Below are 18,192 nucleotides of genomic sequence, written 5' to 3'. Positions count from 1 at the left end.
ATTGCCCTTGCCATTTTTGCTTTTAGAGGCCGCTCCGATATCGACTCCAACCAAAACTAGGGCTAAGGTTTATTGCTCAAGAAAATGAGGCTCAAGTAGAGATTGTCGGAGCCGGTGATTTTTCCTATGCAAATTCAACCGCCCTTTCTTTATTTCTATTTGTCTATCTCTCTCTTTCTTTATATATATATATATATATAAATATTTATATTTATGTGTGTGTATGTGTGACTGCACACGTGCATCTTGTGCATAGGTTGGGAATGATCCATTCATTTGATCTCCTTCCTTGTTGCTATTGTTGTTGATGAAACAAAGAAATGAAGAGTTTTTGAGGATGAAAGAGGGTCGGGAGTGAACGTGTAATTGTTTAGAAGACAATTTCTCCCCCCCCCTTCCCTCATGGAAATTTCTTTTTCAACAAAAGTGAGAAAAGAGGCTCATGTGACTAAAAGATGAAAATTATTTTTATAAAAAATTTGGATAATCAGACCTATCAAAATTTGAAATTTAGATAAAAAAAGAGAGACTATATTTCATAAAAAATTGTGATCAATCAAACATGGCCTAATTGTCCGGTCTTCCCAGTGGGCAAGTCTAGTAGAAAAAGTAATGGCATTAAAACTTTTATTAAAATTGTTATGAACTACCAGTCACCCCATTAGTGGAGCTGCCGTGTAGGGCTAAATCTGATCCTCCCAATGGACAGGTCCACTAGAAACCGAATTGTGCCCAAGGTTAGATCAACCTGATTGCTTGGGCTTTGGGCCTCAAGTATTCGGCCCATACTTCATCCAATTCTACGAGGAGAGCTTAAAAGTTTAAACAGTTACACAATTGAGCTCTATTGGCTATTTGCTTAGTGGAAGGAGAGTATAACTTTTGGGTTCCCTAGTGATCGGAGGGTGGTTAGCTATCTGAGTTCTCAAATTTAGATCTATGTTTTGTATAATTATTGTGGATCAAACTTAAATTTATGTTTTCTATTAAAATTGTGAGATTGAGTGACGGAACCGCGAGAGAGGGCATTCTAAGTGAAAGTAGAGTATAAAAAAATGATATTTTTATTTTCCAATTACCTTATGCCTCTAGGATTTAGCTTTAGAAAATAAATTTAGAGTAGATGAAGATGTCAACATTTTTTATTTTTAATGTGAAAGATTTGATTTTATAATCATAAAAAATTCTTAAATTTTAAAATCTATTGTAGAGAATTAATATACTCATTAACAAAATTTATATATTTTTGGTAATTATTATTTTTATTTAACATAGGTTTAACAACATCTGAAAAAAAGTAACCAAAAAAAAAAAAAAGGAACACACGCTTGCATTTCAGAGAGAGGACCGGAATCCGAAAGGCCATCGAGAGAGAGAGAGAGGCGAAGCGACAGTAGTCAGCGAGAGAGACAAGGCGGAGAGTAGAATCGGATCGAATGGAGGTTGCAGGATCGTCGAAGAAGATGATCGCGACGCAGGAGGAGATGGTGAATGCGAAGGTGCCGATTCCCTACAGAGACCAGTGCGCTCACCTTCTGATACCACTCAACAAGTGCCGCCAGGCCGAGTTCTACCTCCCCTGGAAGTGCGAGCCCGAGCGCCACACCTACGAGAAGTGCGAGTACGAGCTCGTCATGGAGCGAATGCTCCAGATGCAGAAGATCCGCGAGCAAGAGGCCAAGCTCAAGCACGGCCAAAAACAGGGCTCCATTCCCCTCATTCCCAAGACAGCCAACGCCTAACCCTCAATTGATCAATCAATAGCTGGTCCGTTTGCTTTGTCTATTTTTAAGACGCTCTCTTTGTTGTGTTTTTCGTTTATTTGCACTTGGCTTGATTTTTGAATTATGAATAAATGGCTACGTTCTATTTTGCTCAATCGAGGGTTTCTATTTGGTTTTTTGCCGAATAGCGAATACTTTATGTTATGTGTTCCTTTCTTTTCGCACTTCGTTCTGATTGTCGATTGTTTGTTAAAGATTTGGTTTTTGATGGGTTTATTGATTGCACAAGTTCGAATTTTTTACTGCCATTCAAGAATTTCTTCTCCTGATTTAGGGTTTTTTCTCTTTTCCTCGATTCTGTTCTGAATTTGGGGGTTCTGGATGAAATTAATCCGTTCTGTGTCACAGAGCCTTGTTTTTAGGTTTCTGTTGGTGGCTTAACCTTTTGCTTTCGCAAATTTAGAGGCTCTTTTTGGTGGGTAATTGCTAACAATTGCAAAGGCCAAAGGGTTTTCCTATCTTAGTGGTTTAATGTACATTCTAGGGTTCACTAATGATTTCAATTGGGGTTTTATTTCTTTCTTCTTTTTTGTTTTTGTGTGTTTCCTGAGTATTTGGAGAACCAATTGGTCCATCAATGGTTCCAATCGAGCACCTCAGGCTGTTTATTGTATTTTTCCAGGGACAGTACGGCATAAAAAATACACGCTTAGCTATGGGTGCTGGGCTTAATGCTGCTGTTTAAGGGCTCATGCTTCATTATTTCTTTTCTTAGAGAATTTTTTTTTGTCACCCATATTTTTGTCGTTGTCAATTGAGCTAGTTAAAATTTACTGATCTTCCAGCATAACATTTCCAACTGGTTGAGCTAGAGTTCAATTACTACTGTAGAATATATGATACTTATGTTTGATGTGGCCCAATGATTTGTCATTTTGGAGGCTTGTGCATATGTTCTACATGTTCACTTCATCTTTACTTGCACTAGTGTAACAAAGGGAATCTGAAATATAGTTAATTGGACTTGTTCCCAAACAGGCAACATATTTTTGTTTTAATTTTCAATTCTTTGTTGAACCCAACCCTGTCTCTTTAGTCTTTAGTATATATTTGGTTACAATTTGCAATTAAATTAGAAAATGAATGGACAATTATCTCTTCTTTATGGTTCATTTTAGGGACTTTCATTTTTAAATAGCACAATCCCCTGATAACTGTCATGTGAAAATGCACTGTGCAATATGAATTTCTACCTGCTCGCCACACATCAATGTTTTGAAGTGACAGGACACCGTGACTGACTTTAGAAAGGTCCTTTATTCCGAGCCTGAAAGCTCCTCATTAATGGTTCCACCAGTGAACCTATTCTCGTGCCTGGCATCTCTATGTTCTAGAAAACATCCCACCTAGTCTGGATACAACTTGTAATAGTTAGAGCTCCATGCTCAGAGCTTCTATTAACTTGAATTTGTACCTCTTCACCATTGAGCTAAAACTTCTTTGCACCTAATTATTCCCTTATGTTTATTCATACAGGATATTTTGCTAGGAACCTAGGGTAAAAGTGTAAAACAGACATAGGGTCCCTCTTATTGGACCCTAAACTTTTAGATTGGACGATAGAGTTTTAAGGCTCTATCAAGGCACGTGTGGCGTGCCTGTCTTGGCTTAACCAATCAAAAAGAGGAAACCATTAGAATACAAATAGACTTTTAATAGGATTTTTTTTTTTTTTTTGCTTGTTTAGAGTGCCTACCTATTACCTAACTTGGAGCAACCACCTAACCTCATAGGAAATATAGTTTTTATTGTAATAACTATCCAATCTCCATCTTTCTGAGCCAAGGAGAATGTATCATCAATCCTCAAGATGATCTCAACTTTGGAAGCATTGTTTTTGCAGCCAAAGACTCAAGTGGCTTCTTAAGTCTATCCTTATCAGAAGGGGTTCTTGTTCCCAATTGCTTTTGTCCAAGCGCTCTTCACTGCTACTGTCCCTATAGTATACTGCCTGAAGTGTCACCCTTCTTGCTTTTGGTGTTCTGGTGAGTATTTAAAGTTGCTTACCTGAGGGGCACACTTACCGTTTATGTTCTCATCCACACTAACATTCTTTTTCATTTTGGTGTTACCTTAAATTTTCTTCTTCCATTTGCAGGGTGCTCTACATTTTTGGCTAGATAAGCTGTTATAATTGCTGGTTACACGATCTGTTGTAACAATGTTTTGTCTTTGGCCTACAGCACTGCATTTAACACTTAATCTGTAGTCATGTTTTGGGTGTAGGCATTCATGAGTGCTTCCCTAGATAAATGGCAACTTCCATTTATTTTAAATCGAAGAGGATGCATGAAAAATGGAGAATGAGCATTCTAGTGCCTATTCATAAGAACATTTGGAGCCCTAGCGTAACTTTAAGGAGTGTGTGTAGACTATAGAAGAGATCTCTAGACTAGAGGTAAGAATAATTGTATTAAAAAACATTACACTATCAATGAAATATGTGTATATATAGATATAAAGAAACCAGAGAGTGACGATGAGAGGATGTGGGGCAGAGAGAGAGAGTGTGAGAGAAACAAGTAACAATGTATGATACATATCAAGGCCCAATAACCCGGGCCATCTCCAAAACAGTCCGCCCAAATCTGGTCCTAATCAAGAATGGGCTCCTGGATTTCCCCAACCCAAGTAAGACCGGCTCAAAGCCCATAAACATTCCTCCAGCAACTGCCAAGATTCTCCAGAGTGGGTGACAGCTCATCAACACTTAAAAGAAGAATTCAAAGAAGCATCTGGTTTCTAGAAGCCAATCATTAAAAGTTCTCATCTTTGCCATGCCACTAATAGTAACTATCCTACATTTCCCAGAACACTAGACATGTGAATAATTATTCAACGTTCCAAGATGACTGCTGTAATTCTCATGCACAATCAATGTAAGTCATGGACTTCTCTCCTATATAGGGAAGACATGACCGGTCATTAGGATTATTGAACTTTTGGCTTGAATTCTGATAGTCTATCGACTTCAGTTCTTTCTTATAACTTGCTGTTCAAGTGTGGCAAAATTCCTAACTCTTATCTAAGTGTGGTTGCCTTGCATTATCTTTTAGTGGTGAGTTGTCCCATTCTTGTCCTTCCTTAATTAATCAACTATCTCGTTCTTGTTAATTGATTTTTTTTTTTTTTTTTTACTTTTAACTCAAACTTTGCTTTGTTACTGGACTGCCCTAGTTTCAAGCTACTCGAGTCGCCTATAAACCTGCTCCATCCCCCCACCCCCACATGACAAGTTAGCCCTATCCTTGATTAAATTCCTATCAATGTAACTTCTGTGTGTACTGAGCAATTCGATATAATATTTATATAATTATAGTCATTGGAGATAAGATGTACGAGACATGATTAAGTTGATTTAGTTATGTAAAAAAAAAAAAGATTAATGGGGTTCTTACGGCGAAAGTGGATGAAATAGGATTTTTTTAGCAAGAGGTAGAAGAAGACTAAAAAAAAAAGAAAAGAGTTTGTTTCCCACCTAGTGGGGATCTCGTATGCACGGAAACACCAAAACAGTATCGTTTCAACGTTTTTGAAACATTTCCTATCTCTAAACACCAAGAAATACCAAAAAGATATTTTTGGAACGTTTTCCTAATTTTAGAAATGTTTTAGGGCTGTTTTGCAATATTAGAAAAATATTGAAAACATGTTTTTGATTTAGAAGCACGTTTCTCTTTCATGACCACATTAAAGATGGAAACAATTATGTGTTTGCTATTCCAATGACTTGTTAGAGACAAAAACAACTTATATTTATATTTGCTTGAATGGATGATAGAATTTATATTTATGTTTGATTAAATAATTAATTTTTATAATTTTTATATTAAAAATTATATTTATAAAAAGTTCTCTATATATTTTCTTTACCCGTTTCCCCCGCCTTTCAATTTCTTACGTTTTTGAAAAATATCATTTTTATGTTTTTATTTCTTATCTTTTTTAGTTTTTTTTTTTGTTTCTGTTTTGTAAACAGCTTAAGTGGGGATTAGGGCTTAATGTTGTTGTTGTTGTTTCTGCTGCTGCTGCTTTACTTCTAAACACATGGTGTAGCAAAAAGGTGTGTTTCCTTTGTCTCTGGTCAAATGAACTTAAACAGTATGAAAAGAACATCGGAGTCTCATGGAAAACATGGAAAATAAAATATTTTCTAACCAAATCTCCACTTTGGGTGTTCGATTGGTAACTTTTTCCATAGAATTTGTTTTTCACCCAAGTACTAAAGTGTCATATTTTCTACAAAAACAAAGAAAATCAATTCTTAGGGGGGGTGGGGGGGGTGTTGGTTTTGATTTTTTAGAGAAGTTGAAAAACGTTTTTTTTCCTATTTTGTGCAATCAAACACACCTTTTAAGTTATTTACTGAGGAGCAGTTTTGCTGGGGTGACACTTAATGCCACATTGTAGAATTCGATTTCTTGATTAATTTTTGTGTTGATAACTCATGTTAATTAGTATGCATGCCTGCTGATTGAGGACGAGCGAGGTTGGAGAGCCGATCATAGTACCTCTTTTAACGTCTAGGTTACTTTCTTTGTGGGTTTTTTTTTTTTACATATATTTGTTGTAGACTCACTTGCAGTTGGCCTTTGTTACTGATTGATACTTTCTGAGGTCTTTGTAAATGATAACTAATATGTCTAGCCGGCCTTCCAAAATTGTATCAATCCTCAGAAGTATTCTATTGGTTTCCTTTGTCCAGATCTTTGTTGAACTAAAAGACGAACCTATTCTGGTTGAAGATGTATTCCTTGCTGTGTGTCTGTGCTTCGAATTGCACCTTTTTGAACTCGTGAAGGATGATGACAATCTGTTCAAAATGTAAATAATAATAAGAGAAGCAAGAGAGAAGGGCGAGGAGAAAGAAGAAAAAGGAGAGGCAAAAGAAGAGAACGGACACTTAAAACAAGAAATTATACTGTTGTTGCATGTAAGAAACTTGCTCGGTATGCCATCGAGAATAAATTTAGATTTGGTGACTTGACTATCCATTAGAATTCTCCTCGTTAATTTGAGATTCTAGCTAGAACCCAGAAAGGCCGAAGCAGACCCCAAAGTGGAAAGAGGGTGTGGTGGTGGGGTGTAGTGTGTTAAATGGGTGAATTGGGTCTGGTTGGCTTAATGAAAAATGGAACAGCCCAACACACCAAGAAAGAATTAAATCAGAACACGTACGGGTTTCTCCTCTTCCTGTTCTCTTTCGCTTTTGGACTTTTTCCTAATTATGACTTACAAGTTAATGATTTGAAATCTTCCCTTCCTTACGTTGTTCTCTTCTCTTCTCTTCTCTTCTATTAATTGTTTATTAATGATGTTGACAGTAGTAGTAATTACCATTATTATTATTATATATATATATATATATGTTTCTTGCTATTTGAATGATTCCAAACCCATTTTACCGTTTCATCTTCTTCCCATTCTTATCAAAACGAAATTAATTACAAAACAATTAATGAATTGGCTTGGCCCTCTTATATCCCCTTTACTCATGCTCCCAAATGTCACTGTCCTATTATTATTATTATTTTTTTCTCTCTATTTTTCTGCGAAGATTCTCTAGAAAATGAAGAAGTCAATTAGACTTAATCTAGCTTGCTTTTCGGGTCACTGATAAACAAAGAACACAAAACATTAATCAATTAGTGATAGTGATGCAAGTATTGATCAATAGCACAATGTGTTTTGCTTTTTAAAATGCTTTCTAGATTAGCATATTGACCATTTAGAACATTTAAATTCTATTTTTAAACACGTAGAATATACAAGTAGCGATCAGTTAAGTCATTGACGAAGTAAATTCCACAAAATTAATTACATTGAATTCACTTGGAAGAGACCCAAAACATCAGTTTCATGCATAGCATGGAATGAAGGGCATGGCAATGGAAAAAATGAAAAGAAAAGCCAAAACGAAAAGGAGCCCAAAAAAATCTTTGGAAATTAGATGCATTGGTTGCAATGTGTTGAAAGCAGCAGCCCAAGAAGAAGAAGAAGAAGAAGTCATCAATCAGATGAGAACAAGGAGGCAGACTTCTCCACCCATTTGTTTTAAGAATTCAAACCCCATCCCATCATTTCTTACCTAATTCCAACCTTCATGGATCCAAAGTCAAAGTAAGTGGCTCCCACTTCAATCCATCATTCATTCCCTTTACAATTAATTCTCCATTTTCTTTTCTTTTCTTTTCTTTTCTTTTTCATTTAATTTTTTCATAGAAATTCCCTTGACCTTTTGATATCGACACCCACCCTCCATACGTATCACAAATTTAACCAACCTTAAAACGAGTGTCAATACACAAATTTCTTGAAAATCATGGGGTTTTATATATCTTCTTATACTTTATAATTAATTATAAAGTATGTATAGTTATTGCATAATTTCCATAGTGATTACTACATTAAAATTTTTAAATAAACATTCCCCCAACCACCCCCCCAAATTTAGATTATTCTTCTTAATTTGTCCACACACACACACACACTCGTATCAATACATATATATATATATATTATATTTTTAGCATAAACATGTGTCAATTCTGTCATATGTGGGCCCTTTGGGAATGAATTAGAAATGATGATCATATGATATAGTGGAATTAGCCATTTTCTTTGACCAGTCCCATGAACAAATAAATCCACGGCCAAACTTCATTAAATTTCATTGAAAATAATGGTCTTTTTTCATTTTCCGGGTGGCATTCTCTCCCACCACCCTTCTCTTCGCATTATTATTTTTCTCACACGTAACCACCCTTGCCTTGCATGGACTACTCTCTAATTAGAAATTTGCCCTAGACCAAGTTGTGGATTTCCATTTGTCACACCAAGATTCTCCTAAATGCTTTTAATTTGTCTTGTTTTGCGATCATCCCCCAAAACCAAGTCACGTCCAATCATGTGATTTACTAATATAATATTATACAAGTAACGTCTCTAATACATATATAGACAGTGTCTGATTTTTCTATATCAACTCATATTTTTAAAATATTTCAATAATAGTTATCTCAACCCTTGTATCAAAATAAAATATTCAAAATTTAAGACTGAGTAATGTTGTTTTTTTTTTTGTAAATTGCATCTACAGTTGAACATTTCAACGTGATTTAGTGCACTCATATTCTCTAAAATATTTTTCAATTTGTCTCATCTTGCAAACACAAGGCATAAAAAAAAAAAAAAAAAGTCACAATGATAGAACATGCATGTTGTTTACAAATATTAGAAAATTGTGTGTTGGAATTCAATTCACACGAGATAGTTTGACAAGACTAATTACATGAAAGTTTTTAAAAAAAATCTTTTAATTTTCTCTAATTTTGTGAGCATGCCAAAACGAGTCACAACAATAAACCATGCAATTTATCGATGTTACAAAGATAATGACTTTAAGTTGGGTTTCTCCACAAACCCATGTGTGGTGTTCAAAATTTAAGAAGAAAATTGATGATATTTTTGCGATTATAACCAAAGGGTCGGCTTAACTAGACTTTTTTATTTTTCTTTCTTTTAATTAATATATTTTCTTGGACACATTAATTAATATACAAACATTAATAGGGGCTTGAGGAATATGGAAAGACAACGTAGACAAAATGTCACGGTTGACAAAAACCCTAAAGCAAGCTTTTTTTGGTGGCCATTTCCATGTGCATAACCAAAAGTTGATGGACCAATCATTAAAGGAAGAGCCCAAATTCAAAGACATCTTACCTAATTCAATGCCTCGAGGATAAGGGAGTCAGGACACCCCCAATTCCTCAATGATTGTTCATTCCACAGATGGTGAGAATGATGAACAAAACTGCCCTTTTTTTTCCCAATATTTTACCTGCTCGTGTCTTCATCCATTGCATACTTTATTCTCCTCAGCGTCCATGCACACACCTAAAAGTGCCACACGTTCTCATATGGGTGCACCAAAATAATTAACTGCTTTCATATTTTATATATATATATTTATGCTTAATTATTAGGCATTTCATGCACAATGATTAACCTAACAACTGGTCTAACACTTTTAAAATTTTCTCTAATAATAATAAGGTAATAATAACATATATCAAGTCTTAATCTTGTTATATAAAATTAGTTATTTTTATTTATGACCCTATTAATTATAGAGTTCTTAGAATTCATATTATCCTTAACAATCTATATATGTTGGTATTTGATTCGGGTCGGGTGTCAATGATGAGTTGACAGAGACCTAGATTTGCCCAATTACACCATTATATATATATATATAATATAATAGTTGCACATCTTTTGAGTAGTTGCAACCATTGTGAACACTTATACCATTTTTGAAAAATAAGGTGCAATTTATTAATGTTGAACAACTATGAATATGAGCATGCAATTAATAAGGAGATGAGTGGGTGCACAAAAAGCTCTCCCATCAAAAGGTTCATAATTTATCCTTTGCAAATTGAAGCAACAAATATTTACAACAAATAGGTTATATTGTGGTTCACATGCAGTGTATTTCCTTTAGTGATTTGAACTAGAATCTGTCGCTACAGTACTTGTCGAATCATCAAGTTTTCAAGTGTTCTATAATACTTGATTTCATTCTATAACTTCTGCATTTATTTTTAAACACTCTCCCATCAAGATTCTTTAATTTGGTCTTAATATATATATATATATATTTTATATCTTTTATTAATTAAATACTTGTTCTATATATTCTATACATTAATTTCCAATATCTTTTATTAATTAAATACTTGTTCTATATATTCTATACATTAATTTCCTTCATATATATATATATATAAATTTCTATTCATCTTTTGTTCAAATGACTAAAGTGTTATGTATTTTGGTCTATTAATTAAAATGAAAAACAAATTATGTAAGTCCACGTGTGTCTGACGCATTTTGGTCCAAACTTGTGATTTAACATATTAATTGTGGGAGAAGATTAAACACGACAAGTGTAAGGATGCTGCACGGTATGGTTACAAAAGCATGCATGCATTTAATTAGGTTATGAAGTCGACTAGCTAGGAATATATATATATATATATATATAATTAATAAAAAAAAAACACACAATCACAAATAAAATATATATATTTAGCTAGTAAACTTAAGAGTATAGCTAAAATGGTTCTAGAAAAATTTAAACCCGAATCACAAATAAAATGATTAATTATAATAATCTCCTACTGGGGAAGGCAGCTAGCTAGCTGCTGGGAGATTAAAATAAGTTTACAAACATATATATGAGAGGACAAGGGTGTTGCATGAATGAATATATGTGTTAATAATTGTGAATGTGGCATGCAATTGATTAAGGAGTAGGGATCGATTGGGAAGGGTTGGGTGTTAGGTGAAGCTTAATTGAGTCAAAAGTTATGAACACATAAATGCGATTAATTTAATTTAGAGATGAAATATTTGACTAGCATTCCCATTCCCATTCCCTTGTCGTGAATGTCAAACATCACATGGTGAATTTATTAGTGTAGCTAGCTAGGTTGTAGCCCACCAAAAGATCATAGCCAATTTGGAGATGCTAAGCAAGCAAGCATGCCATGTACATTGATTGAGCTAGAGATAGCCAGCTAGCTAGTCTGAAACTCTTTATCCTTCAAGCAATGTATGTACATATATACTCTAATAATTACAGTCAAAATATATCCCATCTTTTATTTGAGGTGTTCCGAGAATATATAAAGACTTACTTAATCATGAATAAGAAAACATACACACACAAGCATTAGTTGATCATGATGGCTCATTTTAAAGGTGTATGAAATATATATATATATGGACTATTTTGTATGATGAAGATATTAAATCCACTAAGTAAGTTAACTAGTGGGAAACTCTAATTATCGTCACGTGAGGCTGACTTAGGACATTCAAATTAAATTTCATGCTTTAATTCTACATTTTCATCTAATTTTATGAATCTCTTTACCCTTTGATTGAAATATATATATAGGATGACAACTAACAATAAAATGTCAACAACTAAAGATAAAAGTCAATACCAAATGAAGGTTTAGAAGGACTTTCAAATGGAATCAATGTAAAGGCCTAATCAAAAGGTCGATGGTTGCTCTCTTAGACTTCTATAAAGGTACCCTTTTTAGGATTCTTTTCATTTTTTGATATATAGGTGCAATTAGGTTCATTTGGTACCCTTTGTAAGACTTTTTTTGTAATCATATTTGATAGACCAGATTAAATATTGAATAAAATATATACGAATACGATTATTGTTAAAAAATAAAAAAAATATATCGATTATGATTATTGTTACGATATGATTATTAAAAAAATAACCATAACTATAATTATAATTAGTCTATAATATAATTATATATACATAATATTAGTTGTTATATGTCATATAGTATTATTTTATAAATTGTTAATTTAAATATATATATTCCCTTTAGAAAATATCCCTAAGTTGTAATAGCTTAAAATATATTATAAAGATATAAAAAAATAGTAAAATCATTTTCTCAAAATGCATAACATCTAATCATCATTTTAGTTGCTAAATTTCCTTAGGTCAATTTTAATTTGATTGTGTAATCATTAGTTTAACTCTAATTTAAGTGTGCATTTTCAGTTTTAACTGTCAATTTAATTTATTTTTGTGTGTTGGCCACCCATTATTTATTTAATGTAGTTTTAACTGTCAAAATGTATTTAATGTATTGTCCAAATATTATATATATATATATTATATAAAAATTTTATACGTGACTGAATTTCCTCCAAACTCCAACCTAGAGTGGGTTTTATGGGGATGGGGAGTGTCAAATTGGCTACTCCATTAATATAGATCGAAAAATGTATGATATAAAAAGTATTTTAAATAAAATTATTTTTTATTATATTTGTTAAATTTATCTGAAAAGAAGTAATATGACTACTTATTTTAAATTTTTCAGATAAATTTATTTGTTCATCTTTAAATAAATTTTTTTGAATCTTACAAATAAATTATTATCTTAATATAATTTTATTTTATTTATTTTAACAAATACTATAATAGATAGTCTTTTTTCATTAATTATATTCGTAGACCTCGCACTTTGAACTAATTTAATATTTATCCCCTTTTTTTTTATGCCAATATGATTTTTAATGAGTTGGAAGTTGGGATGTTAGGATTGTATTTTCTTTGTGTTTCAGTTTTGAGTTTGAATTCATTTTGAATTTTGTGTTTTAAGTGTCTGTTTTGAGATTTTTAAAAATGCATTCTTTTTGTTATTCTGAAAAATTGTTTCTCAAAATAGAAAATTGAAAAACGCGTTTACTTTAAAATTTTGTAAAATATTATTTTATGATAATTTATTTAAGAAATTTGATTCAAAATAAATTATAAAATTAATTTAAAGAATTTCAAATATAATACAAGTTATATAATTTAATCATATATAATATATTAAAATTACAAAGTACATTCTAAGTCATTTTTAATTTCACTCAACTATTAATTTCATAATAAATTTATTTTTACCTATAAATTAAAATCTGATATTAATTTTGAGATTTAAATTATTCACAACATAAATATTTAAAAAATATATAAATCATAAAATAACAAAAACTATATTAATTGGGCGTGGAGGCACGAAAGGAAGAAATGGCAGAGAGTGGTGGCGGGCGACTGGATTTTGGCATGGCAGGCAGTGGCGATGGCTTGGGCGTGGAGGGTAATGGCGGTGGCAGATCTTGACGTTGAAGGCAGTGGTCGACGGTGGCTGTGGCGGATCTGGGCTTGTAGGGCAGTGACAGAAGAGGGCGATGGCGGTGACGGATCTTGGCATGGAAGGCAGTAGTGGTGGCGAGTCTGGGCTCGGAAGGCTATGGCGAGCGAGGGGGATGGCAGTGGCAGGCGGATTTGGGCGTGGTAGTGATGGTCGTGGCGGGCGGTTGCAGTGATGGCAGTGGTGAGTGTGGATGGCAGTGATGGCGATGGCATGGATGATAGTGCCAACCGAGCTTGAAGAGAAAAAAAGAGAAAGAGAATAAAGAAGAGAGATGAAAGAAAAAAGATGAGTTCGATGGCTGTTTTCCGTGTTTTGGATGGAAGGCAAAATAGCCAAAATATGATTTTGGCATTTTGAGTTTTCTGTGTAAATTTTGTGTCTGTTTTGCAAAATGCGTTTTGAAAATGAATAAGTAAACGCGTTTTGAAAAATGGAAAATGAGTTGATAACGTCAAAGAGAATAGCCCCTAACATTCTGTCAACTCCCATTTATTTTGGTAATTAAATATGCATTTTATTAATTAATTAACAATGTGAATTGAAATTATTATAAGTATAGTAGTATTTGAGTGCCTGAATAATTTTTTAACAAATTAGTGAAAAATTTCTATTAACATAATTACAAAAAATAATGCTAACTATTGTCACACTTCTTTTTGGGACAATGCATAATAATTTTTATATATCGTTATTAATAATGAGGCAATTTATTTAGAGAAATTATTATTATGAGTTACAAAAATAGGAAAGATAGGAGGCCGGCCGGGGAAAGGAGGCGACCAATCATGTTGCTGGAATTAAAATCATCAAATCAGAAAAAAGAAAAAAGAAAAGGCGGCTAAGCATTTATTTGAGTTGTGGATGGCGATGCGATGTCATGTTAATTGTTTTGTTTTGGTTTGAGGGGAGGACGAGGACGGTTGGGGGGATTTGGAGATTTCCTGGGTCACTATTCTACTACCCTGCACCCGCACACGTCCCGATAGTTTCTCTGCACACGCCAGCCAGCCAGCGTTTAACATTACATTACATTACATTACCCGCCAATGCCATCCATCAACTCCCTCTCCTTCTCCCTCTGCACGCGAGCTGTGCTCCTCTGTGCTCGTCTCCTCTCCTTTTTCACCGCTAGCAGTCAATGTCATCAAATGACCGATCAACTTTACCTTCTTTACTTACTTCAGTAAATAATAATAATAATAATAATAATAATAATAATAGGAAGCTTATTTATAAAATAAAATAAAAAGTTAATTTTTTTTTTCTGATTTTAATAAATAAATCCTAAGTTCTGTAATTACAACTGTAAATTATGTTAAATATTAGAGTGTCCTTAAAAGTCGGTCCGGTCACGAGAAGAAAATAAAATAAAAAAAATAGAATAATAGGGGGGAGGGGGGTGTGGTTCAGAAAGAAAATAAATGTTGGGTGCAGCAGAAAGTAATAAATGGGGGGATTTGGAAGTATCAGGTTGGGGTTGGGGCAAATTGGCAATTTGCATCATTCCCTCCCCCGTTGGCTTGCAGCAGCAGCAGCAGCAGCAAATTCCCATCATTCCCCTCTCTGCCACCCTCATAAAAGTTTCTTACCTCTTGTTCCCTCCCTCCCTCCCTCAACCATTATTATTATTATTATTTTCTTGGTTTTTAGCAAAAGCCAACTTTCAAATTTCTTGAGAATTTGTGTATTGTCTTTTCTGTTGTCTAGTAATGCCCCCCCCCCCCCCCCCCCCCGCGCCCTCGTAGTCTCCTCTTTCAATAGACTATTTTGCCCTTTCCTATTTCATATTATTATTATTATTATATTTGTACTCCCATCCAATCCCATGTTACGTATATATCTTACATTTAATTTAAAAACCATCTATTTATTTTCATCCCAAGGGAAGGGAGGGTGTCACTGTGCATTGGCAATTAAGACAGAAGCGGGAGCCAGCAGGTATGTATGTGTGTATGAATATGATTTAGCAGAGTTTGAACGAGGGCGCGTGGGGAGGAGCGCGTGAGAGATTATATAATGATGATAATTCATTCCTTTATGCAGGTGTGGGAAGTGGGAGTGGAAAGGCAGTGGATATTCTGCGGAGGAGAGCGGCAGTAGCAGCAGCCAGCCAGCCAGCCAGCCAGCCAGCAGTTGGGAATTAGTAAATGCTGTTTGTCCCCTTCTCTCTCTCTCTCATCCATCCCTTCACTGTTAATTTCTTCTTCTTTTTCCCCCCCTATTTCTTAAGGCCACCCACCCCCCTACGTCTACTTCTAGTTCTAGCTGCCTCTAACCCAATTTCTTTTTCCCTATAACAAAAATTAATATTCTTAATTTTTATTATTATTCAAGTAATAATATTACAAAAAAACCACCCAGCCTTAGATACCCTCTGAAGGAGGGCTTAGTTGGAATGATAAAAGTATAATAATAATAATAATAATTAAAAAGAATAAAGATATTTACAAAAAGGAATTCTTTAAACTTAATTCACCACCCTAGCGGAAGCGGAAGGGGAAGGGGAAGTGTTACAATTTCAAGAGTCGGCACCGTCTGCCTCCTCCTCCTTTTCCTTCTTCTACTATCCTTCACCGTACGGTTCTAATTCCTTGCTACAAAATACAAAAATAAAAAACGTGATTGATGTGATGTGAACCGTGGATTTGATTGAAAGTTATTCCTCTATTGATTCCAGTCTCTGGCTACGGCCGTCCGATTGGGCATGAAAATTCGTGCCTTCTGGGTTCGGGTAACCTTCCCTACGGTGGAGATTTGGTTGAAATTTTCAGCATTTGGTTCTTGTCTCCATTGGATTTACTACCTTTCCTTTCTTTCCATCTTCTAGAGTTGACTTTTCATTTTTTATTCTTTTTTTTCTTTTTTTAAATCTCTTGACATGAAAAGCCCAATTTTGGCCCAAGAGTTCATGACAAGGCAGAAGAGTGTTTTTATGGTTTTGACCACTTCCAGAGAAAAAGAAACTCAGTACAAGACAGGAGGGAGGATCAAATGAATGTCGCTCATCTCATCTCTACTAAACTAAAAATTAAAAAAAAAAATAGAAATAATTAAATAAATCTCTACTTATTATAAGTTATGTTAGATTTATGAAAATGAAAAAATGTGTGACCCACTAAAATTCTTGTTTTATTGACCCCCCCCCCCCAAAAAAAAAAAAAAAAAAAAAACACACACACACACACACATATAACGTTTGGGTAGAAATTAAGGATTTTTAGATGAATTTTATTTATAATAAATAAATATTAAAATTACATATTTAGTTTGGACGACTAAGGTTGGAATATCATGTGCTATACCAAGTGATATTTTGTTTCTCTTCTTACGAATGCATTGAAAATGAAATTAGGAAAACAACTGCATTTCTTAATGAACTTGAAATAAGGGATGAATAGAAGGTTGAATTGAATTCGTCCAAATCCAAACATTCAAATAACATTTGGGTGGGTGCGCAACATTGAGAAAATGACACGACATCCATAAAGATTAATGTTAATTGTTAGCCATAAATTGGTAGTAGTTTAATTTAATTAGAAGATGAAACTTCACTCGTATTCCCTTAGGACAGCATGGAGATGAGCTCCGAATGATGTAAGCAATTTTGAATCCCTAATGTTTAAAATTATCAACTTCCCTCCATGCATTTGTAAGAATTGTGAAGTTTTTGTTCCTGACACATAAATCAAGTGGTCCAACAAGCAATATGTTAAGTTCATATTATTGGGTCGTGAATTTGATCTTTACTCTCCATAATAAGATAAATTCTCACACCTGTGATTTATCTCATCCGTCAAAATCGAGAGCACGAGTGATGAAAGTTGCGTAAGGACAATCATTCAAAAAATTATAAAGTATTTCGATCGAGTTATTATAATATATTAATTGTAACGTAATTTTATTTAATAATTAAACACTCAAATAATAATAAATAAAAATGTTTGGAGGTGAGTGGGCTAATACACCAATTCGTTATTAAAAAGAATAAAAATATTAAATTTTCTATTTGTTTGTGTGTGTGTGTGTGTGGGGGGGGGGGGGGGTAAACTAATATAAGATAATATAATATGTTTACATATTATTTTTGAAGGGCTTTTAATCTATAAAAAGGATAAAAAAATCCCTGAAATATAAGGTGACAAATTTGGTCTACCAAGTTAAGTAGGAACCATGAAGTGGATGATTTTAGGATGGAACCCAAAAACTTGCTTGTTCAAATTTAATTGGGAGTATCTAAATTTGACCTTTGCACGATCAAAGGCAACCCAAATTTTGCTGATTCTTTCCGTTCAATCAAAACAAGTAACCGAAAAATACCCTTTTAGTCAGAAAAAGAAAACAAACACTTTTTTTTTTCCTGCACTTTGTTTGGTCAGCTTAGCCTTAGCCCAAGTAAGGGGCAATAATCTGAGGTCCGAGGTGCCCTAACTCTGTAGGGTAGGCGCCCTACAGCATGGAAAAGACCACGAAAATGTAAGGGGCAAAATGGTCAAAGGAGGGGGGCATCATTCATCAAATGCTAAGGCTACACACAGTCGGGCACTGAGGCAAGGTCGTCGCTATCGCTGTCCTTTTGTTTCATTATGTCAAGAAAAAATGCGTATAAATTCTTCATGGGCTTTTGTGATCATGACGACGTTGGCGTATTA

General features: G+C 34.0%; 1 protein-coding gene across 1 annotated transcript; it reads left to right on the top strand.

Annotated features, from left to right (window-relative positions):
* Positions 1 to 1,327: 1,327 nt before the first annotated feature.
* On the top strand, positions 1,328 to 1,923 carry LOC127809211 (NADH dehydrogenase [ubiquinone] 1 beta subcomplex subunit 7). The gene has a single exon (XM_052347971.1). It carries the CDS (start codon positions 1,437 to 1,439, stop codon positions 1,740 to 1,742), a length of 306 nt encoding a protein of 101 aa, XP_052203931.1. The 5' UTR covers positions 1,328 to 1,436; the 3' UTR covers positions 1,743 to 1,923.
* Positions 1,924 to 18,192: the final 16,269 nt, after the last annotated feature.

The sequence above is a fragment of the Diospyros lotus genome, chromosome 9, assembly GCF_014633365.1.
Source record: "Diospyros lotus cultivar Yz01 chromosome 9, ASM1463336v1, whole genome shotgun sequence".
In the NCBI taxonomy this organism is placed as follows: domain Eukaryota; kingdom Viridiplantae; phylum Streptophyta; class Magnoliopsida; order Ericales; family Ebenaceae; genus Diospyros; species Diospyros lotus.
The sequence above is the reverse complement of the archived record's forward strand: the minus strand, read 5'-3'. Positions and strand labels throughout refer to the sequence as shown.

Excerpts from the sequence above, each read along its gene's own strand:
- LOC127809211 (XM_052347971.1), top strand. The coding sequence starts at position 1,437 with ATGGAGGTTGCAGGATCGTCGAAGAAGATGATCGCGACGCAGGAGGAG.